The sequence below is a fragment of the Canis aureus genome, chromosome 8 (assembly GCF_053574225.1).
Source record: "Canis aureus isolate CA01 chromosome 8, VMU_Caureus_v.1.0, whole genome shotgun sequence".
In the NCBI taxonomy this organism is placed as follows: domain Eukaryota; kingdom Metazoa; phylum Chordata; class Mammalia; order Carnivora; family Canidae; genus Canis; species Canis aureus.
The window spans coordinates 61,838,791-61,865,082 of NC_135618.1; the positions used below are offsets into that span (position 1 = coordinate 61,838,791).

The 26,292-nt window shown below is 58.0% G+C and overlaps 2 protein-coding genes across 6 annotated transcripts in view; one reads left to right on the plus strand and one right to left on the minus strand.

The window, feature by feature from the left end:
- The window catches only part of GET4 (guided entry of tail-anchored proteins factor 4), an 18,823-nt gene extending 14,558 nt beyond the window's left edge, over positions 1–4,265 (plus strand). For all 4 annotated transcript variants that reach the window (XM_077907476.1, XM_077907477.1, XM_077907475.1 and 1 more), the window contains one exon: positions 3,427–4,265. In XM_077907476.1, the coding sequence (XP_077763602.1) occupies positions 3,427–3,512 (86 nt within the window). In that variant the 3' untranslated portion in view covers positions 3,513–4,265. The remainder of the gene's footprint in view (positions 1–3,426) is intronic.
- ADAP1 (ArfGAP with dual PH domains 1) overlaps positions 4,096–26,292 on the minus strand; it is a 26,630-nt gene continuing 4,433 nt past the window's right edge. Inside the window, exons 3-10 of one of the 2 annotated variants that reach the window (XM_077907479.1) lie at positions 22,087–22,169; positions 15,870–15,982; positions 15,225–15,371; positions 7,947–8,030; positions 7,690–7,752; positions 7,172–7,243; positions 6,763–6,991; positions 4,096–6,683 (exon numbers count right to left, since the gene is read on the minus strand). In XM_077907479.1, the coding sequence (XP_077763605.1) occupies positions 6,655–6,683; positions 6,763–6,991; positions 7,172–7,243; positions 7,690–7,752; positions 7,947–8,030; positions 15,225–15,371; positions 15,870–15,982; positions 22,087–22,169 (820 nt within the window). In that variant the 3' untranslated portion in view covers positions 4,096–6,654. Of the gene's footprint in view, positions 6,684–6,762; positions 6,992–7,171; positions 7,280–7,689; positions 7,753–7,946; positions 8,031–15,224; positions 15,372–15,869; positions 15,983–22,086; positions 22,170–26,292 lie in introns of both variants that reach the window. The other variant, XM_077907480.1, reaches the window with a different exon arrangement.

The following is a 26,292-nucleotide window of genomic DNA, read 5'->3' on the forward strand; positions in this document are numbered from 1 at the left end:
TGTTTTAAAGACTTTTCTAAAAGTAGTTTCAGCGGGGCCCTGGGTGGCTCAGTCTGACCCTTGGTTTAAGCGTCCAACTCTTGGTTTTAGCTCAGGTCATGAGATTGAACCCCATATTGGGCTGCATGCTCAACACGGAGCCTGCTTGGGATTCTTCTCCCTGCGCCTCCTGCTCACATTTGTATGTGCACGTGCGCTCTCTCGCTCTCTTTCTTAACTAAGTCTTTAAATAAGTAAAAGCAATTTTAGCTTCATAGTGAGATAAAGAGGAAGTTATGCCCTCACAGCAGTTACAGGCACCCTGGTCAGAGCGGTAATTTTGTTAAAATTGATAACCCTACATGGACACAGCACCTGAAGTTTATGGTTTATGTTGGGGGTCACTTTTGATACTGTACGTTTATAGGTTTAGACACATGGCCACCACTAGAGAGTCCTGCAGCGTGGTTTCTGTCCTAAAAATCCTGTGCTCAGCCTGCTCACCCCCTCCACACTCCTCTGCCTTTTCTCTCTGTGGGTATTGCCTTCTGATGCATAGAATTTTAAGTTTTCATGAAGTCCAGTTTATCTGTTTCTTCTCCATTGCTCTTGCCTTTAGTGTCCCATCCATAAAGTCATCGTCTGGTTCGGTGCTGGGAAGCTTTGGCCCAGTGTCGTCTTTTAAGAGTTGCACTGCTTTAGGGTTTACCTTTAGGTCTTTGATCCATTTAGTAGAGGGGTTTTGTACATGGTGTGAGGTAGGGGTCCAGTGTCCTGGCATTGTTTGCTGAAGATACCATCCTCTCCCCGCTGCGTGGTCTCATGACCTTGTCAGACACTGTTTGACTCCTATGCATGTGGGCTTGTATCTGGGCTCTGTCTTCTGTTCTGTGGGCCTGTGGCTGTTTGTGGACCCCACACTGCTGTTACTACTCTGTAATAAGTTTTGAAATCAGGAAATGCGAGCCCTCCAGTTTTGTTCTTTTACCAGATCATTTTGGCTGTTTGAGTCCATTGCAGTTCCATATAAATTTAAGGATGAGTTTTTCTTCTCTTGCAAACAAACCATTGGAATTTTGACAGGGACTGCATTGACCCTGTAGATGGCGTTGGGTGGCATTGGTCTTAGCAGCAAGTCCAGTCCTCTAATCTGTGGACACGGGAAGTACTTCCATTTATTTATGACTTTATAATTTCCTTTTCAGATTGTTCATTGTTGACATAGAGAAACACAGCTGATTTTTGTGTGCTGACTTTGTATCCTGCTGCATTGCTGAATTCACTTATTCTAACAGCTCTTTCATGGAGTCTTTAGGGTTTTCTGCATATGAGACCATCTCGCATGCAAACAGACCATTTTACTTCTTCCTTTCCACTGTAGATGCCTCTTCCTTCATTCTCATGCCTGATTGCTTTGGCCAGAGTTTCCAGTACTAGGTGCACTGGAGGTGGTGAGAGGAGGCACCGTCCCCTTGTTCCTACTCACCACTGAGGATTACATTTGCCGTAAGGTTTTCAGAGACGGCGGTGATTGTGTGGAGGCGGTTCCTCCTGTTTCTGGTTTGTTGAGTGCTTTTATGGGAGCGTTGGGTGTAGTCAAATGCTCTTCCTGCATCAGCTGAGATAGACGATTGTGCGGGCTTCCCCTGGTTCTGCTGACGTGGTGCGTCACTCTGGCAGGTGTTCACAGGGAGCCCTCTGTGCACTCCACAGACGAAGCCCCTTGTTGTGGTGCATCGTCCTTCACATGCTGCCGAGCCCTGTTCTCCAGTTGCCTGCTGAAGGTGTTGGCATCGTGTTCACAGGGGATGCTGGTCTGTGGCTTTCTCGTAGTATCTTTGGGGTTATGCTGGCCCCATAGGATGAGTTGGGAGGTGCTCCCTCCTCAGTTCTCTTGCAAAGCTTGAAGAGGATTGGTGTTGGTTATTAAATGTGGAGTAGAATTCACCAGTAAAGCCATCAGGGCCAAGGCTTTTCTTGGGAATTTCCAATGCCTGATCCCATCTCCTTCCTCGTTCATAGGCCCCTTCAGATGGTCCATGTCTTCGTGATTTAGTCTCAGTGGGCGTTAGAGGCCAGGTTTGTGACCCTGTGCATCAAGGCCAGGCCTCTGCCCCTCGTCTGCCTGGATGGCGACATGGTGTGGCCTTCCGTGGGGTCTCATACAAACTTCTTGCCTCCACCAGGTCCGCAGCCAGTGTAGTCCTCTCATCTGAAAGTGGCTTTTCTGAGCTTGAGTGTGGTGTTACTTTTGAGCAGGTACATCCTATTTCACGGAGTTTGTAGTTCACCCGTATGCACCTAAACCTGTCCAGCCGTTTAGAGGTCTCACAGGGCCAGGCAGCATGTGGCTTCCTTCCTCAGCCTCCTTCTGGAAGTGGCGTTGCAGATACATAGATGGCTGTTCCACGTAAGGGGTCTGCGTCCCCCCACACTGACTGCACCGTGTTCTGGCTGGACCTGAGGTGGCCCCAGGTGATAGGCTCAGGTGGGGGGGGCTTGTCCCACAAAGGTCGGTGACACTGCTCCCACCCCACTGCCTGAACCCATGTGGCTCCCCCGTCGTGGGCCCTGCAGGGTTGGGCCAGGGTGTTTGTGTTCTCTGGGCCAAAGTGCACTCTGTGGAAAGGTCCTCTGAGATCATTGTAAAAGTGTTGGTAATTGGACTTTCTTCTAGTAAACTGCGGGTCAGGATTGGTCTAGTGAAGGCGTCCCCACCATGTGTCCCCACACTCCTGCCACATCCCGGGCCTGGATGGGGCTGCGGGCATCCGAAGCCAAGGTGGTGCTTGCGTGTCTCAGCTTGCAGTCCTGCCCTCGCCCCACACCATGGGGTGTCCTGGCACCTCATGTTCCTTCATTTCCCACCAGAACTTCAGACTCGCCCCTTCTAGCATCCGGGCTGCTCGTGGCTTGTTCATTGGACCTGAGTTCATACGCCTGGATCTGTCCAGAGAACATTGTTCACATTTCCATTTGTTTTCATGATGGTTTGATTTCAGGGGACTTTCTGACCTCCCGAATTTATACTGAATCATTGTTCTTCGAATAAAAATAGATAAGCAAAGTGTCAATGGTGGCAGCTCCTATGGGCAACAGTGGTCACCATTTCTGCGTGTGGCCTTTGAAACTTGCATCCTGACCTCTTTCTGGACGCTTGTAGGAGTGTGCACCTGTATGACATACATGCTTGTGTCCGCTCAACAGTGACCTCCCCAGGGCTGTCCCAGGTGCTGTGCTGTGTCCCCCGATGGGCACTTGGGGTCTCTCCCCAGCTGTCAGGTCCTTGCAGACATGCCGAGTGTTCCCAGAGACTTGTGGTGGGGGGTTTGCTCAACCTATTAAAGCCCTGGAACACGGCGCCACGGAAAGTGGGATTCCCCAGGCAGGGAGGTGCTGACAGTGTGCAGCTGCCGTGCCCCTGATGGCACCTGCGTTTGCTTCCAGGGAACCTTCTGAGCAGCCTCATGGGCGCCTCGGAGCAGGAGGGCGAGGACAGTCAGGACGACAGCAGCCCCATTGAGCTCGACTGACCCCGTCCACCTGGCCTGCATGAAGACGCCCCGACCCCGGGCCCTCACACTCGGGGCTCCCATTGTGAGGCGGTGGTAGCCGCGTCAGCATTTGCGCGCCGGCTCGGGGCCGCGCGGCGTGCTGCGGCCGTGCTGGCTGGGCTGCACGCGCATCTTCAGACTGCCCCACAATAAAGCACAGGCCTTGCCGCGCTACCACCCTCTCCCTGTCCTTTGTGTCTGGTTTGCTTTGGGAGGCGACCTGGCGTCCGGTGCAGGCCCATAGGCCTGACCCCGTCATGGTTGGTGTGGGGGGTGGCCGCTGTCCAGCCGCCCCTTGTGGACATCCTGTGGTGGCCTGGCCACCAGTGTCCCGGAGAGCATCTGGGCGGCTGCTCTGTGCCGCACCCCGAGGCCACGGCCATTTGGAACGGGTCTCACAAAGGGATCAGGAGTCCTTTCCACGTTTCGTAATGCAGTATTTATTTTCTTCGGGTGATTGATTCCTTTGACCTGGCGTTGTAGGTTTTCACCAATTAACCAGTCCAGGAGCGAGCAGACCTGCCCTTTCTCACTGACGCTATACCAGATGCTCCCAGAGCAATGACAAGAGGGGAAACACTTTATTTTTTCACAATTAAAATAAGAGTTGTAGATTAATACACAGTGATCATGCATGGGAAGGAGTGAGATACACACTTTTATTGACTGTAAATGGAATTTAAAGGAAGGTTTGTGTTACTTGTTGAGTTTAAATAAATCCTTTATACTGGGCTTTGCAGCGCTCGTCCTTTCTGAGTGAGCTCCTGGGTCCGGTGGGCGGGAGCGGGTGCCGGGGCCAGCGGTGGCCGAGTCTGTGCAGACCGTGCCCACAGTGGGTGCTGTGAACAGCTACACACGGCCAGTGTCGGGACAGTCTCGTGATCTGCATGTAACTACACAGCGGTGGCTTATTTGCATGTGAGAAACCAAATCCAGTGGGTTCCTGCACTGTGGCAGGTTCTGCACCCAGGCCATGGGGTGGGGGAAGGAGAGTGCTGAGCCCCCCACAAACTGCCCAGAGAACCTCTCAGGAGAGGGTAGTGTTGGAGGGAGTCCCTGCAAGGGGCAGGCCCTGGGGCGACGGACAGCCGGCTTGTGCTGTGATGCTTGTTCTGAAACCACAGAATGCGTCCAGCGCAGTCAGCGGGAGGGAAGTTGGAACAAAACGCAGGTTTTTATGTGTGATTTTGCCCAAACTCTGTAGATGAACACAGACCACACACCCATGCACACCTGGTGTCCCACCCCACTCCTTTAGTAGTGGTAGTGGCGTCTGTCCTGACCCTCAGCATGTGGACACCTCCCTCCCGGGGGGACAACTCTGAGGCCGTGCACCCGACCCCGCTTTCCCTGTGAGCCCTGCCGCGTTTCATGCAGTTGTGAATGGTGCTGTCACTTTCTGGAACCACAGCATCCCTTTGTAGCCGGGCGGGCGTGTGTTCCCCACGTCTCCACTGCAGAGCACAAGGGAGACGGACCCCAGAAGCACAAGCAGCCCGCCACACCGAGGTGTTTGAGGTAAGCACAGTAACCACCCTTGCTGAGCCGTGAGCTTCCACCGTAGAGAAATTCTTCCGCCAGTGCTAAAATGTTTCTTTTTAAAATGTTAGTGTCTTGGGCACAGCACCCTTGTGTCTGGGTAGAGAGGGTCTAGAAAACCAATCCCCGAGAACTTGTGACTAGGGCTGCTCCCCACGGGGACCGGTGCTCCAGGGGGACCTCCAGGTTCCACCCAGAATGAGACCTCCTGCCTCTGAGGCTTGAATTTACTTGACTAGAAGAGGGTAAGACAGACCAGCGATTGTGGGTGGTAGTGTCTGTCTTGGCTGGGGAGGAGGCACCTGCTTGGAGGGGGTGGGGCCTCAAGGACTTGGGCTGGGGCCCTGGGTGACCCCGTGACAGTCCTCACACCCCCGGCCCAGCTGTCAGCCTTTGCTTGGCAGAGTCAGGGCTGAGATGGGGGTGATGGGGAGCTCGTGTTCCTCTCTTGACTTGCAGCTGCCCCGCCCCAGTCCAGGTTTACATGAGTCTGAGCAGGGGAGCCCTGTGCTCAGGTATAGCAGGGAGTCGGGTACCCTTCTCCTAGGGGTGTCCTCACTTCCTGGCATATCTCTGAGGCCAGCAGCTAGGTCCTCCTGGGGACCCAGAGCCCCCACCCCAGCCTGTGACATACACAAGAGGCCACTCACTTCAGGATAGGACCTGCCTTGGGGACACCTTCCTGGTCTTCCCAAGGACCAATCTAGGGCTGCCTTAGGGGATGGGAAGGGGGCTGGGGGGCCACCCAGATCACCCGGCAGGTACCCCCCATCTAAACACACTGTTCCCCCCACCAACCCCCCAAGGGTGGACAGAGCCAGGGGCACCTGGGGAGGAGGCTCAGTGGCTGTAAGTACTGGCTGGCCAGCAGCATGCTGGGTCCTGTGGGGGCCACTCTGGGCTTCTATCTTCCAAGGGCTCGGTGGCCACAAGGTCAGGCCAGTGGAGCGGGGCAGCAGACAGGAGCTGACCCTCCATTCTCCCTCCCGATCCAGGCACGTGGGGCCCAGCCGGCAGGCAGTCCTGAGGCCATGGCACGTGGGAGCCACAGCTCAAGGGGTACCTCTGAGCCCAGGACCCTCATGCACGTGCCAGGTCAGCTGCTAGCACCCATGCTAGCACCCAGGACCCCACGACTGACACACAGCAGGTGCTCAATAAATACTTGTTGAAGGGGACTTGGAGGAGGGGAGGCATGCAGGCCGCCCGCTGTCCCCATAGCCCGGCCTCCCACTCAGGGGCAGGGTCCCGCTCAGGTGGGCAGGTGGCAGGGGAGTCGGTGAGGGGCTGCCGGGCTGCCCGGAGCCAGGCCCGGGCCTCAGGAAGGGTGATCCAGTGGGCAAGGAGGGGGCGGGGACGGCAGCACGGTGGGGTCAGAGGCCGGTGGCCTGCAGCGAGTGTCCCGAGAAACAGGTCCTAGTGGCTAAAGCTCAGGCCCCACCTGGCCGTGTGTGGGGCTGCCCCTTAGCGCAGGGCCCGGACGCCGGTTCCTCCATCTGCCGGCCCTCCAGGCTGGCCGCTGCCTCCTCGATGGACACTTCCAGCGAGTCCGGCTCCCTCGGGCCTCCAGAACCACCTCTTGTTAGGGTTTATGCTTGAAGTGGGCTTCCACTGGAAAAGAACAGCATCCAGGCGTGTCACAGCCACATGGGAGGTTGGGGCTCCCTCCCCAGCCCCCACCTGCACTTACCTGCGTACTCCTGGGGTAGCATGGGCCTGTCCACCACCTTCCGAAAAGCCTCCACCCAGGCCCGCTGCTCCGTCTCTGTCTCGCAGGCCAGCAGGAACCTCCGTTCCGGCGTGACGATGGTGATGCCGTGTGGCCAGTGATGGCCCTGGGTGGACGGTGGGAGCCCGTCCAGCACCGTGTAGCCGCTCTCTCTGCTGCCGATGAAGACTTCCCCACGAGCGAAGGCATCCTGTGGGCGGTGGGGGGGGTCCTGTGAGTCTGGACCCCCGAGATCCAGCCCTCCCTCCTGCTCCTCGTCCCCACAGCCCATGGGCAGCAAACGTGGGCCTGCCACTCTTCTCAGCGTTGTGGGGGAGGAGACGTCCCCCTGCGAGGGCCCCCGCTGACCCCAGCCCGGACCCGCCCTTACCAGGGGATCTTTGAAGTACATGAGCCTCCGGTCATCCATGGTGAACCAGCGCTTCCGGAAGCCTTCCGTCTGCTGCGGGTCAGAGCGCGCCGGGTGCGGCCAGTCAGCCTGAGGAACACGAGCTCCCCCTCACCCCCCACGTACGCTCATTCATCCTGCTTCCCGCTTCCTGCGGGCTGTCCGCCCGGGGCGCACCAGGGCCTCTGCGCTGGTCGTTCCTCCCATGGCGGGGCCCTCCCCTGCCCCCCGCACCGCTTCCTCCTCGCCACTCCTCCCTGGGGGCAGTTAGAGCCCCGCCTGGGCTGCGGGGGCAACCGTGCGTGCTGCACACAGTGGCCGATGCAGAGGGCCAGAGCGCTACAGTCCCGGGCCATCCGCACCAACGGGACCTGTTAGAAGCACCCAAGGACACCCCGAGTCCTCGCCCGGGGCGCTGCAGGCGCTCTGACCCTCCAAGGCCACCCCAGACCCTGGTGGCCAGGACAGTGATCTCCGTGGAGGCTGCCGGTCAGACCCACCTTGGGCCCGGTTTTCTCCATGTAGCCTTCCTTCAGGTAGTTCCGGGACAGCTTGGGCACCAGCTAGAGCAGAAGACGGGCTCAGGCTGGGGCCCTCCCCGACGGGCCCCCTCCCCCCTTTCTCGCTGCCACTGGGCCAAGAGGTCCCAGGATAAAGGAGGGGGGTGTGTGGGAGCCCTTGGCCAGCCCTCCGCCCACCACCCCAGGCTAGCGGGGTACCCTTCATCCCCCAGCAGGTACAAGGAGCCGCCACTCACATCGGCGTCACTGGCCCCCGGGAACGCCACCTGCAGGTAGTGGAAGCGGGCTGCACGGAGCGCATTGAACCAGTCCACGATCTCCTGTGGGTGGGAGGCAGGTGTGGGCCTCGGCCCCGGGGCTGGCCGCCAGCGGGGCCGTGAGCTCTGCCTCCCTTGGACTGTCCAGACTCCCCGCCACTGCGTGCCGGGGGAGGGCTGCCGTGAGCACAGGCGGGAGCGCGGGCGTGTGCTGCAGGCCGGCCCCGGGGTGGCTGGGGGCCTGGGAGCGGGCCGTGCTATGGCCAGCCGGCCCCCAGGCCCTGATGTAGCTTGGGCATGGGTGGCTTTTCTCCTCTCAGATGGGGCTATTTTTACAAACGGCACATGTCGCCCAGAGTGAGGCTCATCTATTTTTAAATCCACCCAGAGCTGCTGCCTCCCATCTTCAAGTGCGGCTCTACGTGAGCCAAAGTCCCTCACTGGACAGGGTAGACCCGCAGCCCCTACCTCTCCTTGCTGCCCTGCCCCCCACTCCAGGGACCCCTGCCCACCAGATGCTGGACTCTGTCCCAACCCTGGCTGACCCAAATAGCTCCTTCCCCTGCCAACACCTGGCCATTGCCGGCCACGGGGCATCTGCACGCCAGTTAGGGCTCCCGTGCTGCCCACAGGGGTCACTCTATGCTCACCTGGACCACAGCCACAATTCCTCCTCTGCCACACCCACCTGCTGCACACCCCACAAGTTGCTGACCACACCTTGTCACCAGGCCTGTCCCCTTGGGCTGGCCCAGTGCTGCAGTGTCTCCTTCTGCACTGTCTTCCCTGCCTGGTGCACAGGACTCCCAATCCAGGCAGTGACTTACACTCTGGGCCCTGCCCTCACCACTGTGCTCTCCAGTCTCCCCACAACCCCTGGGGCCAGGCCTCCCACCTCCCTCAGGACTCCTTCAGATCATTGAAACCATGGTAACTGGAAGGGTCACCGGCAGTTCAAGTTGGGCTGTGACACCACTGCATCTCCAATAAAGATAGAAGTCCACAGCATGGCCGCAGGCCCTGCAGGCTCTGCCCTTCCTTTCCTGCCAGCCTCCACCTTGTCAGCTGCTCAGATATGTCCTGTTGCATTTGGCCACAAGGCCTTTGCACATGCCACTCCAGTACCTGTCTTTACCCTTGGGATGCAGTACCCTCCCCCCCGCCCCATTATTCACAGTCACTGTTCCCAGCGCTCAGTACAGGTGAGATTTTAGTCACTTGTCGCTGATCCATGCCTGTATCTACTGGCAAACTGCAATCACTCACTGAGGGTGGAACCATGTCAAACAGGCTTACCTGTGTCCAGGCACAGGGCCCAGCCCACAGCAGGTGTCCACAACCCTCTTTGAGGGAAGGAGGGCCATTGGGGACTCAGGCCAGCAGAGCATCATGCTACACATACAGAAGGGCCCTGGGCTCAATCTCCCAAGGAAAGTGGAGGTTTCCGGATAAAGCTAAAGATTGGCCCACGTGCTTTGATTCATGTCTTGCCTAGAACCTGTTAATACCACATAACAGTGCATGCAGTCTTCCAAAACCAGATCATGAAGAAATAGAAAATTTGAACACGCCGATTACTAGTAACAAAATGGAATCCATAATCAAAGAACTCACAACACACAAAAGTCCAGGACCAGATGGCTTCACTAGTGAATTTCACCAAAAATTTTAAAAAGGTTAATAACTATTCCCAAACTATTGCAAAAAAAACTGAATCTGGAAGCTTTTCTTCTTTCTATGAGGCAAGCATTATCCTGATAGCAAAGCAGACAAATACACTATGAAAAAAGCTACAGGCCATGCAAAATTTTGCATCCATGAGGATGTAAAAATCCTGAACAAAATACCAGCAAACTGAATCCAACAATATGGTTGAAAGGATCATTCACCCCTAGCAAGTAGCTTCCAGGGATGCAAGCAAGGATAGCACAACATTCACAAACCAGTCAACGGGATACGTCCTATCAACAAAAGGTTTGGGAACTGTATGATCATCTCAACATATGAAGAAAAAGCAAAGGAAAGCATTTGACAAAATACAACATCTGTTCACGATAAAAACAAAGTGAGGTTCGACAGGCCATGTTGACGTGATAAAGCCTTATCATGGGACAAACCTACAGCTGACCTCACACACCCTGGGGAACAACTGATCACTTTCCCCCTCAGACCAGGAACAAGGATGAGATGAAAAAACAGTAGTAACTGAAGCCGTATGGAGACATGAGGATCTCAGGAAAGGTTTGTAACTCTCCTGTATAGGATTTAAAAGACTCATGCTTTTAAACAAAAAAGTAATCAAAAATTAAAAGCTACCATTACTAAACTTGTTTGTATTTGCAAATCTTATTTTATACGTACATTAGGAAATAGTACATTTAAAAGAATGATTATATCTTGGGGCACAGAGTGTGTAAAGATGTAATACTTTGACACTGACAACCAAAAAGGTGTGTACACACAGCTGTGAAGGAGGTTTCTGCATGTTACTGAAATTAAACTGTAAAATCAATGGGACGCCTGGGTGGCTCAATGGTTGAGCATCTGCCTTTGGCTCAGGTTGTGACCCCAGGGGTCCTGGGATCCAGTCTCACAACAGGCCCCCCATGGGTGGCCTGCTTCTCCCTCTGCCTATGTCTCTGCCTCTCTCTGTAGTCTCTCATGAATAAATAAATAAAATCTTAAAAATAAACTATAAAATTGATTTAGAAGGTTATAAATTTAGTATGCTAAATGTAATCCCCATGGCAACCACAAAGAAAAGAGCTATAGAATATATACAAAAGGAATTAGGAGGGAATTTAAACATTTCACTAAAAAACTAAACACAGAAGGAGACAGGAATGCAGGAAACAAGGGAGAAAAAAGCCGTAGGCCACACACAACACAAAACGCACAGGACAGGAGGAAGCCCCTCCTCACCAGCGTTCCCTTTAAAGGTAAACGAAAGAGCCTCTCCAGTCAACACAGAGAACGGCAGGATGGATAAAAACACGTGCTGCGACCACTGGCTACGAGAGACTCAGGTGAGATCTAAAGACACAGCAGGTTGAGAGTCAACGATGGGAACACACGTTACGTGCAGACAGTCCCCAGGAGACAGCTGGTTTCACCAACATCACACAAACAGACTAAGTCAGGAAAAGGTCACAAGGGACGAGGAAGGACAGTACATGTGAGTAAAATCCTCAATACAGCAGGAAGATCTAACAATTACAAGCATTTACGCACCTGAGCACAGACCATTAAAACGTAAGAAGCAAAACCCCACAGAACTGAAGGGACTAGCCAGCCTAGGATAACAGCTGGAGACAGTGATGCTGCACTCAGAGTGATGCACAGAAACACGGACAGGAGTAAGGACACGGAGGACTTGCCCCAGCAACCAACCCCGTCCAACCAGACGGCCCACCCAATTAGGATGGCACACGCGTTCCTCCCCGGTGCCCACTGGACGTTGTACTGTCGTATGGGATCGACCACACGTGAGGCCTCAGGTAAGTCTTCATAGATTTTAAAAGGTAGGCTACATACAAAATATCCTCTCTGGCCACAACAGGATGGAGTTAGAAGTCAACACACACAAAAAAAACCATTCACAACATCACGGAAATTTAACACACTTTTAAACAACCAGTGGAAACCAGAGAGGAAATCACCAGGGAAATTAGAAATGAAATGAAATTCGATGAAGGAAAACAGAACGCCACGCCAGAACACGGGGTGTAGCCACGGTGCTGCTAACAGGGAAATCTGTAACTATACGTGCTGGCGTTAAAATCCAGAAGGAAAGGATGTCAAACCAACAACCTATCTACAACTGAAGGAGCTAGACGAGAAACTGAACAAACTAAACCCAAAGCTGGCAGAAGGGAAGAAATCATAAACACTGGAGCAGAGATCAATGAAATAAAGAAAAGAGAACCACTAGAGAAAAGAAATGAAACCAGAAGTCGGTTCTTCAAAAAGATTGATGGATCGGCAGTCCTCGAGCTGGATGGACTAAGAAATAGACTCAAGTCACTAGAATCAGACACAAAGTCGGGGACGCCACTCCCAGAACTAAAAAGGTCTAGGAGAGGGTTCCGTGAACAACTGTATGCCAACAACGGGGTGACCTAGATGAAGTGGGCAAATTCCCGGAAAGAGAAAACCCACCGAGACTAAATCACGAAGACGTGGACCATCTGAAGAGGCCTATGAACGAGGAAGGAGATGGGATCAGACATAGGAAATTCCCAAACCAAGAAAAGCCTTGGCCCTGCTGGCTTTACTGGTGAATTCTCCACCTTTAATGACCAACACCAATCCCCTCCAAGCTATGCAAGAGAACTGAGGAGGAGGGAGCGCCTCCCAACTCTTTCTGTGCGGTGTTCTGTATTTCACCCAGCATAACCTGGATACCAAAGCCAGACAGAAATACAAGACAGCCACAGACCAGTATCCCTTGTGAACACAGACGCAAAAATCCTCAAGAAACAGAATCATTTCCATGGAAACATCCTTCCTACCTGGCCAGTAGACATGTCTTATCAAGGGAATGATTCTCTCTGTTACTATGCCTCTATACTGGTAGGTCGGTTCAGTAATAAATGTGAGACCTTTCAGCTGAGCTGCTGCTGTGTCCTGATTTGTGAAGTACTGAATTCCCCCTCCTGTCAGATCTCACATAGCACCGTCTGATTGAACTTTCTGCAGTGATAGAAATGGCCTTTGACAACCAAGTATTTAAAATGTGGCTAGGGGACACCTGTGTGGCTCTGTCTGCTAAGCGTCTGCCTTTGGCTCAGGTCTTGACAGGGAGTCAGCATGTCTCCCTCTCTCTGCTCCTCCCCCTGCTCATGTGCTTTCTCTCAAATAAAATCTTTTAAAAAAAATCCTCAAGAAAATACTAGCACACAGAGTTCAGCAGCATATTAAGGAACATACAGGGATCCCTGGGTGGCGCAGCGGTTTGGCGCCTGCCTTTGGCCCAGGGCGTGATCCTGGAGACCCGGGATCGAATCCCACATCGGGCTCCCGGTGCATGGAGCCTGCTTCTCCCTCTGCCTATGTCTCTGCCTCTCTCTCTCTGTGTGTGACTATCATAAATAATAATAAATAAAAAATTTTTAAAAAAAGGACCATACACCATGACAAAGTGAGATTTATCCCTGAAATGCAAGGGATGTTCAACATGGGAATGGATGAGTGTAACATATTGCAACAGAATGAAGGAAGAACAAACCACGTGATCATCTCAGTTGATGCATAACACATATTTGACAAAATTCATTTGGAATATCTGGGAACCCAAGTAGCCAAAGAATTCTAAAAAAGAACAAAACTGGAGGAATCGCAATTCTAATTTCAAAACTTATTACAAAGTCACTGTCTAAATAACATGGCACTGGCATAAAGGCAGACATAGACCAGAATAGAAGACAGCCCAGAAATGGGTCAAATGATTTTTTTGAGAAAGGGTGCCAACACCATTCAATGAAGAAAGAACACTCTTTAAAAAAAAAAAAAAGATTATTCATTTACTCATGAGAGACACAGAGAGAGAGAGAGAGAAAGAGAGAGAAGCAGAGACATAGCTGAGAGAGAAGCAGGCATCATGCAGGGACCCCAATGTAGGACTTGATCCCGGGACTCCAGGATCATGCCCTGGGCTGAAGGCAGATGCTAAACCGCTGAGCCACCCAGGGATCCCCAGAAAGAACACCGTTTTCAACAAATGGTGCTAGGAAAACTGGATAGCCACATGAAAAAGAATGAAGTTGGACTCTTCTCTCACACCACATATAAAAATTAACTCAGTGGAGGGGCACCTGGGTGGCTCCTTTGGCTCAGGTCATGATCACAGGGGGGGCCTGGGATCAAACCCCCGTCAGGCTCCCTGCTCAGTGCCATCTGAGGCTGCCCTCTTCACCCACCCACCCCCATGCTCTATCTCTTTTCTCTCTCAAGTAAATAAAATATTTTTAAAAATTAACTCAATGGATCAAGGACCTAAATGTAAAACCTGAACAATAAATATCTTAGAGGAAAACACAAGGCAAAAGCTTCATGGCATTGGATATGGTGATGATTTTGTTGATCTGACACCACAGGCATAGGCAACAAAAGAAAAAGAGAAATTGGACTTCATGAAAACTCTGAAATTTTGTGCTTCCGGGGACACTATCCACAGAGTGAAAGGCAACCCACAGGATGGAAGAAAATGTTTTCAAGTCATGTATCTGATAAAGGCTTAATATCCAGAATAAATAGAGAAGCCAGAAAAAACAACCCAAATCCAAAATGAGCAAAATGGGACCTGAATAGGCCTTTCTCTGAAGACGTACAAAGTGGTCAAGCAGGACATGAAAAGATGCTCAACATCCCTCATCATCAGGGATATGCAAATCTGCACCAAAATGAGATAGCACCTCACACACAGAATGGCTAAAATCAGAACCCAGAAACAGGTGTTGGCGAGGATGTGAAAAATGAGAACCCTCGTGCCCGGTTGGTGGGAATGCAAACTGTGAAACTGCTGTGGACGACAGTGGGGAGGGCTCCCCAAAAAATAATTTCCACGTGATCCCACAATTCCACATCTGGCTATAAAATCAGAAGAATTGAATGTAGGATCTTAGAGAGAGATTTGTTCCCCCAACTTCATAGCAGCATCCTTCGTGACAGCCAGCCTGTGGAAGCAACCCGACTGTCCATCAGGGTAGGAACAGATAAACACAATGTGGTCCATACACACAACAGCCTTTGGAAGGAACTGGACACCTGCTACCGCGGGGACACGCCCTGAGGATGTGAGGTCGAGTGACACAAGCCAGACCAGAATGCACACGGGGACACCACGCACACGAGGTCCTGGCATTGTCAGACTTACAGAGCAGACAGTGGGCGCAGCCGGGGGTCAGTGTGTCATGGGGACAGAATGTTCTGGAGCTAGATGGGGGGACGGCGGCACAATGAATGTACCCAATACCTCAGAACCATATCTCAAACATTGTGAAAATGATGAATTTGATGCGTGTTTTAACAATAAAAGATTGAGAGGTGGTCGCCAGACATGTGCGTCTGAAGTGCAGACACATTTCACCCTTTACAGCCCAGCTCTGAAGGTAGAAACGGACGCACCAAAGCAATGAGGAGGAGGGGCCGCCAGTGGACACAAGGACGGACCCAGAGGGGCTGCTGGGCAGAGGCTCTGGGTGTGAGTGGGTGGGGCGGCCCAGCTCCCCACCCCTGCCAGGCAGCCCGAGAACGCACCTTCCCGTCTTCATGGTAGACAAAGATGTTGCGGGTGCTGTTGTCCTTCAGGTAGGTGACCTGCAGGCCGTGGGGGTGGCCAATCTTGGCTGGCTGGAAGGTGGCGTTCAGATGCTCGATCTTCATGACGGCCTTGGGCTCCTTGGCCTGGAAGCAAGGGTGGGCCTGTGGGTGCTGGCTGTGCTGTGTGGCTTGGGGTAAGTTACTAACCCTCTCTGGGCCTGGGCCTCCCGACCTGTATGTCCAAGGTAACAGCAGTCCCCTCCCCGGGGATGAGGAGGGCGAGTGTTCAACTCCTAGGCAGACCCCTCCTCTGTCTGGTGTGCCCCCACCCCTGCCAGCCTGGTTTTCCTCTCCGCCCCAGGGGCTGGCTCTGTGTGTCATGGGGGCGTGCTCTGACCTGGAGCTGGTCTGGGGAGGGGCAGGCCCCGGTGGGCCACAGGGTCTTCCCAACCTGCCTGGCCGCCCCTCTCAGGCGGGGGACAGCCCAGCGGGGAAGGGCTTGTCATCTCTGTTCCCACCATGACCGACCCAGGCCCGGCCCCAGGGAGCCACTGTGATCAAGGGGTGGGCGGATGGGGGTCCCCACAGGAGGGGGCAGCTGGGGACAGCACGCCCCCTCTGCAGGCCCTGGGCCAGACTCACATCGTTTCTGTTGAAATACTTCAGGGAACCTTCTCGTTCCGTCAGCACAAACTTCCTGCTTAAAAACTGCCCGTTGTCCCGGCCGCGCTTCCAGAGAAAGCCTTCTCGGTACCCTGGGGAGAAAGGGTGCAGGTCAGAGGGTCAGGGCGCGGAGGCCGTCATTCCGACCCGCAGAAAGGGTGCAGGTGGCAGGACACCAGCCAGCCCTCCGGTCCGCGGCCAGGAGTCTTGGTGGCCTCAGGGCTGCAAAGCATGGTGGGTGCAGCCGGACTCGCCCGTGGTGCCGGGACCCGGGGCCACCCCCTCCCCCACAGGCTGCCCACTGCTGCTTGCTCTTGGGGTGTTAACCTTTTTCTTTTTGGAGGCGCAATAAACACACGTGGGGGGGTGCAGTGTGCTACCCTGTGTGCAGGGTCCTGCGCGCACCTGGAGCGTGCACCTGTGCGGCCACCCTGGGGGGGGGGGGCGGAGGAGCGGACCAGGGCGCCCGCCGCTGAGTCCTGCGGACGGGCGGGCATCCTGCGTCGTCCAGGTGGGCCTGAGGTCACTACAAGGGTCCTCGCACAGGGGAGGCAGCGGGAGAAGTGACCACGGAAACAGGAGTGGAAGACGCGGGGAGGAGCCAGCCCTGCTCCCACCTTCACTGCAGCCCCCGACCCTCGGGACGGTCAGTCTGTCATTTTAAGGCACAAATTTTGCAGCCAGCTGTTCCGGCAGCGGTTGGAAGGGAATGCTTCCTGGTGACTTCCACCCCGTCCCATCCCTTCCCGTCCCGTCCCTGGGTGCGATGCCCGCCCCAGGACCCTGTGCCCAGTGAGCCGGGCCCGCAGCTCCTTCCTCTCACGCCCGTTGGCGCGATCCACGGGGGTTTGCTGGTCACAGGCAGGGTCTGCGGGTTCCCACACAAGCCGCCCGACGGTCTCTGCTGTCCTGGGTTTCGGGGCTCTCCCCGTGCAGTGCCACCCGGGGCCGCCCGTGACGGGAGGGGGGCCAGGGCAGCGGGTGGGGCCCACCGTTCGTCCTCTTAGCCGCCCGTGGACCTGGGACCCTGGCAGCTGCGCCCCCCGTCCCCGCCCCCCGTGGCCCTGGCAGGCCGCTCCCTGACGGCACGGAGACGCGGGCCATCTTCTCTGTTCTTGAGTCATGCGGCCCTAAGAAGGCGGCAGCCCGGCGTCGGGAGGGGCAGCTGGTGCCGCTCAGTCTGTCGCGGGACAGCGCCAGATGGGGCCTCGCCCCTCTGCTCCCACTCAGAGGTCCCTGTGTCTCTTCTCTCGGAGCCTGTGTCCCCGGACTCCCTGCGCACAGCGCCACTGTGTCCCCAAGCACACACCGGGCCGTGTGAGCGCTCAACCCAGGGCGAAGCTGGAAGTCCACTTGCCTGCAGGTCAGCCAGGCCGCAAACACAGGGAAGCACCCCAGTGCGGCTTCTGCTCCCCGGCAGCTGGAGTGGTGACATTTGCAAGGACGGTCCCCACCAGCACCCCTGCGCGTCGCCCATGACGAGGCCCTGGCTGAGCACTTCACCCACATGATCCCGTTCCGGCCCCAGAAGGACTTCCGAGTTGTTATCCTCATGGTACAGCAGGGGAGGCTGAGGCAGGGAGACGCGAGGTCCTGGTCCAAGGTCACCTGCCACCAAGCGCTGACCCTCTGCAGGCTGCCCGCCTGCCTTGCCCACCCGGCCCAGCAGGTGGCAGCAGCGCCTCAGGACGCGCCGGGCGCGGGGCTCAGTGGGGTGGGAGGCGGCTCAGCATCCACCCCGTTCCCACTGGCTGCAGCCGACGGAGGGACCGGCTGGCCCCAAGCCTGTCTGGCTCCTGCGCCGTGTGCTGCCCGACAGCCAGCCGCCAGGACGCCTAATTTCAGGCACCGCAACAGCAGCAGCAATATTTTCGGACGCGCGCTGGCCGGGGTCCCTGACTTGGCCTCAGCAGCGGGACGGCTGTTCGGCTGGCGCTCGGCCTGAAGCGGGCAGCCTGCCCGTGTTCGCACCCGGCCGCCCCCTGAGGTGCGCCTGCCGGCCCTGGCCTGGGGCGGCTCCCTCCCACCACACCCAGGGCCTCCAGGCTGTGGGCCCCGGCCATGCTCGCAGTTTCCAGACCCCTGCAGGCTCCTGCAGACTCCAGGGCTCTGAGCTGTCGTGGCGTCTACGCTGGCTCGGGGTATCTGTGCTGCTCCGCCCTTCCCCACGCCCCTGCCCACCGGCCCCTGCGAGAGGGGGATCCCGCAGCACACACAGCAGGATGGAGCCCGGGGTGCCCTCCTGACATGCACGCCTGGAGCTCAGCTGCGCCAGGGGACCGTTTTCTCCCAAAGGACTGACCAGTCCTGGGGCAGAGGCCAGATGGTTCACCAGCATTTGCTGAGTGCCTATTGTGTGCCCTCCCCTACCGCGTGCTGGGCCCTAGCGCGAGCCAGCACCCACTGTGTGCCAGGCCCCACCCTGTGCTGGCTCTGGCACCACCGGCCTGGAAGCTGGGAGAGCCAGCGCAGCCCCCGGGGCCTACGCGCTGCCTCCTCGCGGAAGTCCCGTGGACGGCCTGGAGGAAGCGCACACAGGATCCTCAGCACCACCGGTGGTGACGGGACCCCACTGCCCACCCACCGGAACGGCCAAACCAAGCCACAAAAACTGACGGTCCCAAGTGCAGGCAGGCACACGGGCCGCGGCCCCTCCTTTGCCGGACGGCCTGCAGGACAGGGCGGTCAACTTGTTTAACTTAACGAGGAGGTGTCATCTGCTTCTCACACGACCCGGAGAGAATGAAAGCCTGCGCACAGCGTTCAGGGTCTCGAACTGGACACAACCCAACGTCCCCCGGCTGGGGAACTCCTCTGCGCACTCAACACCACTCTGTGCCCAGGAAGGGGCGACCTTGGGTGAATGGACAGAACCAGGCCCAAGAGGTGCCACGCAGCTGGATCCGTGGATGACACTGGAAGAGGTGCGAGGCTGGGCCACGGGGCAGAGTGGCCCACAGAACGGGACTGTCACCCACCTGCCTTTGTCACAGCTCATAGAACTGTCCCCCGCCTGGGGCACGGGGCTCGCAGCTGGACCGCAGCTTATGTGAATAGGTGACATGCTGATTTCTTGACGGGAGCAGGGACACGCGGCCTCGCTCTGGGGGCAGCAGGGCTTACCAGGTGGCCCGGGCTGGGTGCTCTGTGGCCAGACCCCGGGTGGCCCTCCCAAGGCAGGAGATGGGCCCCCAGGCAATGTGGCTTCTGCCAGGGGAGGCCCGGAGGAAAGGTGTCCTCCAGGCACAGAGCCAGGACCTGGCTCTACTCCCCCAGAGGCTGACGTGAGGGCCCGGCCTCACCTCCTTTGTCACTCCCTCCCTGCTACCCCAGCCCCTCGCTGGGGGCCTGGCACAACCTTCTGCACGGCCAACTCCACCTGCCCCACACCTCGATCCCCACGCAGAGGATGCTGCAGGAAGTGGCCAACAGTCCCGAGTCCAGTGGGGGCTGGGAGGGGCACATAGGCCAAACCCCACAAATGCCTTCAGTCCACTGGACGCGCACCAGCCACCCCCAGGATGCCCACTGGGTGCCCCGCACCTGACACCAGTTCATGCTTCCAGTGACAACCCCACACTGAGGACCGTGTCCTCCCTGCTACACAGAAGGGGAACTGAGGCACAGGGCTGGGCTCTGACACGCAGGGAGGCCCCAGCCCTCAGCCCCCCAGCTCTGCTCGCTCTGTGACAGGACAACAGTGGGGCGGGGCGGCAGCTCTGGGACCAGCCCTGCTTTGCACAGAGGGGAGGCCGTGGGAGGGGGCCGAAGCCCCGGCAGGAAGTGCCGTGTCTGTCGGTGACTGGGGGCAGCCTGGCGGCCTGGCCCTCGGGACAACAGGGGGGCATTGTCCACCCCGTGAAAGGCGGTCATTGAGGCTGTGGCAAGGGGCGGGGCGTGGCAAGGGGCGGGAGCCAGGAGCAGCTGTCACCCGGGTCACCCGTGAGCCGGGGTGGCACAGGTGGAGGCGCCTTATCTGCACACACCCGTGACCCTGGCCGAGGGCAGGGAGCGCCAGGCTCTGTGGCCTCCTCACCCCGCTCCCTGACACGGGGTCACGCCTGGCCTGTCTGCACTCGGATGCCTGGGCACTGACCCGAGGGGAGCCAGCAGGGGGCTCCGCACGCAGGTGGCCGCGGTCGGGTCCTCAGAGCCGGACAGTCCCCTTGCACCACACCACTAACCCCTTCCCGGCGGCCTCACGAGGGCCCCGCGGCCCCGCAATGCCGTCTGGGCCCGCACGTGCCAACCTCTCCAGGCCTGGCACCTCTGAGGGGTGTTGGTCAGCTTTTCCGGTCAGGGTCCCTCGGGCGGGCTCTGCCTGGCGTCTCCTCAGGGCCAGGGCGAGGCTTTGCACCTCCCGGCAGGAATGCCATGGCAGCCACGCCGTCCGGGCACCGGTCCCCGTCCACGGCAGGGGCAGCAGGTCCGACAGCTTCTCCGCCAGCCAGGCCCGCTTCCTCCACCCCATCCACGCCCAGGGGAGGACATGCTGAGACGTGCAAATCCCGCTCCCCCCAGCTTCCACGGCTATTGGCGTCCAGTGTGGCCCAGGCCACCCCTCTCTGTGGGGGCCTTTGCCTGCTGACGGTCCCTTTCGCCCCGTTTCTTCCTGGTGATCAGTGGACCTCTTCTGTCGGTAGGGCTGAGCCCTGATCTGCGCCCTATGGCCTATCTTGCTGCCCTCACGTCCAGCTTTGGTGCCTGGCGTCCCCCAGACAACTGTGCTCTTCCCCTCAGGAGGCCCCGGGTGCGGCTGGGGGGCTGCACCCCACTCACCCTCCAAGCCCCAGCCCCCTGCAGGTCCCAGCAGCCCTGCTGACCCATGGGGGTCGCAGCCGCCAGCCTGGGCATTGTGTGGCTCCCGGGGCCAGGGCCTTTCCCGAGCCTGCGGTGTCGGTCTCCCTTCCTCCCTGTCGGAGGGGCCAGACTTCTGCGTCGACGTGGCCAGGTGGGCGTGTCATCCCCTGAGCCTGAGAAAGTGCGCCTGTGGCAGGAAGTGCCCACGGGAATCCCCTGGTGCTCCTCACATGGCTGGGGGAGGGGCTCAGAGGAACCGCAGGGCCAGGGACACCTCCGGGGTCGCCAGCCCTCAGGTGCACCTGCTCCCCCACCCCGACACTGGGGCTGGTGATAGGGGACCCGGAGGTGCTGGGGACCTGCTCCCTCCATCTCAGCAGGGGCCTGCGCAGGCTCTAGGTTTAGGGGCACCTGGCCGGCCAGGCCTCAGAGGCCTTGGGGTGTGGGGCCCCTGGATGTCCTTCCTCCTGGGAGACCCAGGAGGGCATGTGGGGGGCACTGGGGAGGTCTATGCAGTGAGGTGAGATTTAGAGGCTGTGTGGGACCATGGTCCTGGGTCCCTACGGGGGGTCCTAGTGCACTGGGCTCCCCCCTGTGTGACAGCTTGGCGAGGGCCCCGGTGCAGGCAAGTGGGATGGGAGCCTCTGCTCCTTCTGCCGGCCCTGGAGGGGCTGATGGAGAAGCCGCCGTCTATACAGCAGTGGCCTTCAAGGCCCCCGGCTCGGGGCCTGCTAACGTGCCCTCCTGTAGTCCCCCTGCCCCTGGCCTGATGTCTCACACCCAAGAGGAAGCACGGCCAGTGGCACCGGGAGTTAGGAGGAATGGGTTCTGTGGGGGACCCTGGGCCTGAGACAGGGATACACTTTTAGGCAGGAAGGACCCCAGCTTGTCATTAGCTGTTACCACCTCCTGAGCTCCGCGTGGCAGGAGGCAGAGGGAGAGACTCGCTGTCGCGGACTGAGTGCCTGGGATGGACCCAAACATACCCGCAGTGGAGAGGTCTGTCGGTATTGCTGCCCCACACGCACCCCCACTTCTGGAACCCAGACCCAACTTTTTCCTGGGAGGGCCGCTCCAGGTCCCAGAGGCAGGCCCAAGTCCCACCTTCCCACCTGGGCCGAGGCCTCTGGTCCTATCGCGCCGCACCTGCTCACCCCACACACAGCCCAGCGCAGCCCTGCTGTCCCCATGGCACCAGCCTTGTCTGAGCTAGGGCTGCCCGGGTGCACCTGACACCAGCACCTGACACCAGCCGAGACCAATGAGCCGTCCTCCAGATCCGAAATTTGTCGCCAGTGCCAGGAGTGGGCAGGAGGGGCCCAGAGACTGAGAGCTAGGGACGGAGGGACAGAGAGACAGGGACAGAGGGCCAGGGGCCCAGGGGGCTGGGCCTTACCTGCGGAGTAGGGCTCCTGCTTGTCGGGGTGTGTGAACTCCTGCCGTTCGTACTTGGCCCGGATCCACTGCTCCCGCAGGAGTCTGGGGAAGAGAGTGAGCATCGTGCTGAGCCCGACCGCGGGGCTCACGGAGGCTCCTGGAACCCCGTGGGCACAAGGCCCCTGAAGGAACCCGTGTCCACCGCCTCCAGAAGGCAGGGTGGAAGGGCCACCAGCTTTGATTTTTAAATCATTTGCTAATCAGATAGTTTTACCACTAATACCTCCCCTTCAAAAAAAAAAAAAAAATTAGCTCTGGGACACCTGGTGGTTCTGTTAGTTTGGCACCTGACTTGGTTTCAGGTCAGGTCTTCATCTTAGGGCCAGGAGATCGAGCCCCACGTCGAGCTCTGTGCTCAGCATGGAGTCTGCTCAGGACTCTCCCTCTGCCCCTCTGCCTGCTTGTGCTCTAAAATAAATAAACAATTCTTTTTTTTTAAGATTTTATTTATTTTTTTGAGCAAGAGACAGAAAAGGAGCAGGAGTGGGGGAGGGGCAGCGGGAGAAGCAGACTCCCCGCTGAGCAGGGAGCCCGATGCAGGACTTGATCCTGGGACCATGACCTGAGCTGAAGGCGATTCTTCACCATCTGAGCCACCCAGGCGCCTGATAAATAAATCTTTTAAAAATACATGTAAAAAAAAAATTAGTTCTAGGGGCATCTGGTGGGTTCAGCCAGTAGAGCATGCAACTCTTGATCTTAGGGTCATAAGTTCAAGCCCCATGTTGGGGGTAGAAATGACTAAAATAAACTTTAAAAAAAACTAGCTCCAATTCATGTATCATCAAATGTGGCCACGGAAAGCATCAAAAACAGAGGTCCCAGTCTCTCCCGAGGCTGTACCGCCATTACCCCAGAGAGGACCCCCGTGACCCGGCCCCCAGCCACAGCCCACTGCCGCGTGGACACTGCGCGTACACAGAATCGGGCGGGGTGTGTGGCCGTCTGTGCTGGACGTCCTGCATGGAGCACTTGGCCTGGGTGCCTCGTCCCTGAGGCTCCCAGCAGCAGTAGGAGGAAGCTGGGGGAGCAGGCGCCGGGGGAGTCCCCACCCTGCCCAGCAGAGCTCTCCCAAGCCACTCAGCCAGCCGGGGCCCCGGCAAGGCCAGGGTGCACCCTTCCCCAGCTGCTGAGGCCATCTGGCCAGCCTCCTATACCAGGGAAAACCAGCACCAAAGGGGGTTCCCACTATGCACCAAGCCTCATGATGAGGGAGGCCCACACTCCCGTCTGACACTGTTCCTGAAACCGAAGACCTGCCTGTGCTCTCAGGAACTTGGGGGAGACAGGCCTCAGGGCTCCTCCACTGGTGCCAGGGCCCTCGGGGTTAACATGGGTGCCCCCCCTGCAACCCAGAGCAAATGCAGAGCTGGATGTCCCCATGGCACCAGCCTTGTCTGAGCTAGGGCTCAGACGGACTGCCACGGCCTGGAGCCGGGGGCCGGGGGCAGCCAGGTGTGCAGGGTGACCACCTCTGGGAGCCCCCCACCCTACCCTGCCCAGCCCTGGAGCGTCCCGCTCTGCCCCCACTCAGGGCGGGCCTCCCACCTTCCCACAGCCCATCAGGGCGTCCCTAGCGCCGGGCAGGCAGCAGACCCCTTCCTTCCGCCCCCTGAGGCTGGTGCGAGCTGGGGGCACACCCGTGGAACCCCCCGCAGGAGCGTGGCTGTCTGCAGGCTCATCCACCACGTCGGGGTGCTGGCATCGGACCGCCACTCCAACCACCCTGCTGCCCTGGTCCCGTCAGCCGCAGAGTCCTACGCTCAGGTCCCTCTGCCCAGAGGCCTGGGCCTGGCCTCTCCCTCCTGGGGAGGTGACTGCCCTTGGGGCCTGCTTCCCCTCCCGCAGGGTGGGCAGCTCACCAGGCAGTGTCGCTCTCTTCCTTTGTACCATGGGGAAACTGAGGACCCAGGCACGGCTGCCGTCCCCACCTGCCTGTGCCCTCTGAACTCCCCAAGGCAAAGCCAGACCTCCTATCATTTAATCTGCCTGATTTCTGGCCCGGTTATGGGTTGAATTGCATCCACCACCCCAAAAATATGTTGGAATCCTAACCATCAGCACTTTACAGATGGGCCCATTCGGAAGGAAGATGGTTGTGGATTAACACGTCACAATGCATCAGGCTGGAGTGGGGCGCCCCCAGAGAGGGGGTCTGGACACAGGACAGCCGTGTGCAAGCTCAGGAGGGGGCTCAGGAGACACGCCCCGCACATCCCGATGGCCAGCCTCCAGGAGGTGAGCTGACCTGGCCGGGGTTTTGTCCCTGCCCCGTCCAGCTGGGAACCCTGCCCACTGAGGACTTGGGGGCACCTTAGGGGCACCTTTGGGCTCTGGCCTTCTTTCCGGGCCCCCAAGAGGGAAGCAGAGGGCTGGCTTACAGCAGAAGCAAAACTGGGAGGAGCCCTGCTGACTTTCTTCCTGCAGAGGCAGGGCTGAACCCGAGGGCGGGGGGCAGACACAGGAAGGGGGCCCATGCCCGCCTCTCTCTGAGTCACTGCCTGACGTGAGTGTGACCTCATCCCCAGGTCTTCTGAGCACCGTTCCTCGTGGTCTCCTCGTGGACTTGCCCGTGAACTCCAAGCCCCAGACAGGAGGCTGGGGAGGGGGCACACATCCCCTGGTTCCTCCTCAGGACACCCTGAGGCTGCTGCACCCCCATCCTGCAAGGGGCCCTGCTCCTCGGTGGGGATGCTGCACCCTACAGTTTACCGAGTGATTCAAACCATGCCCCTTGCCACCACACCACACTGTACCCCACAGTCTACATGGGATCCGCAGCCTGCCCCCAACCACACCCCACAGTGAGCTGAGTGTGTTGGCCACCACTCCTCGCTGGTCTCATGGCTGCCTGGTCAGGTTTCCCTGTGAGGGGCTGGGACCCCACCCCTGCAGGCATCTGCACCCCCCTAGGCCTCAGGGGCGTGGCCTGGGCAGGCCTGAGTGCCTCCCAAGGGTGGGGATGGTGGCAGGCTCAGCTCCCACAAACTTCACCTAGCAGAGGCTTCTGGAAGGCAAGGCCTGCCCGGGGTCAGTTTGCTCCCTCCCAGGATGCCCCGTCACCTGGACAGGGAGTGGTGGAGGCAGGGATGGTCTCTGCGAGCATGTTATAGGGACCAGGGCACGGAGGAACCTGCCAGGCATCCTGTGACAAGGACACAGCCTGCGGGCCAGTCTGTCCCTTGTCATACACTCAGAAGGGAGATACAGGGCACGCATGCAAATAAGCAGACCACGGAGCAGCCTGCAGCTGAAGTGAAAATCCCAACAGCTGCTGGGCCTCGATGGTTCATATCGAGATGGCCAGGCAGGGCCTCGGGCTCCAGATTCCCCGTGGGCCCAGAAGTGGCTGGGCAGGGGGGCTCAGGATGTGACTGGTACCTGCCCCGGGGCGGGGGGGGGGGGTCGTCCCTGGCAATGGTTCTTGTCCCCAGAGACCCTGTGGCCATCAGCAGCATGTCCCCGGCCAGGTCCTCCCCCTCCTTTGCAAGCAAGGGAAGTTTGCCCCAGGCAGGTGGCTGAGAGCAGGTCTCCCACCTGCCTGCCTGGGATTGGGAACTCCCAGAGGAGACCCACATCCCAAGTCTTGGTTCCAGCTCATCTGCTGGGATCTGTGTCACCCTAAGAAATTCACCCAACCCCTCTGGGCCCTGGGAGCACCCTTGTCAAAAGAGAGCTGTCATCTCCAAGCCGTGGCTGTGCCACTGTGGACAGCGGCGAGCAGAGGCAGGCCAGTTGGGGGGTTTGAGTGATGCCCAAGGGGCCCGTCCTGCCCTGGAAGCACAGAGGGACATGGCGTCCTGGGGGGCGGTGCCCAGGGAGGCAGGGGGTTCAGGGAGGTCAAGAAATGCTGGGAGAAGGCAGCCCTGGTGGCTCAGCGGTTTAGTGCTGCCTTCAGCCCAGGGCCTGATCCTAGAGACCCTGGATCGAGTCCCATGTCGGGCTCCCTGCGTGGAGCCTGCTTCTCCCTCTGCCTGTGTCTCTGTCTCTCTCTCTCTTTCTGTGTCTCTCATGAATAAATAAATAAAATCTTAAAAAAAAAAAAAAAGAAATGCTGGGAGAAGGGGAGCCTGGACGGGGTGGACACCCCCCGGACCTTCTCAACATCCTCCTCTGACCACCTGGGGGCACTTGAGGCCCCCGGAGATGCATGCAGAGACCCACA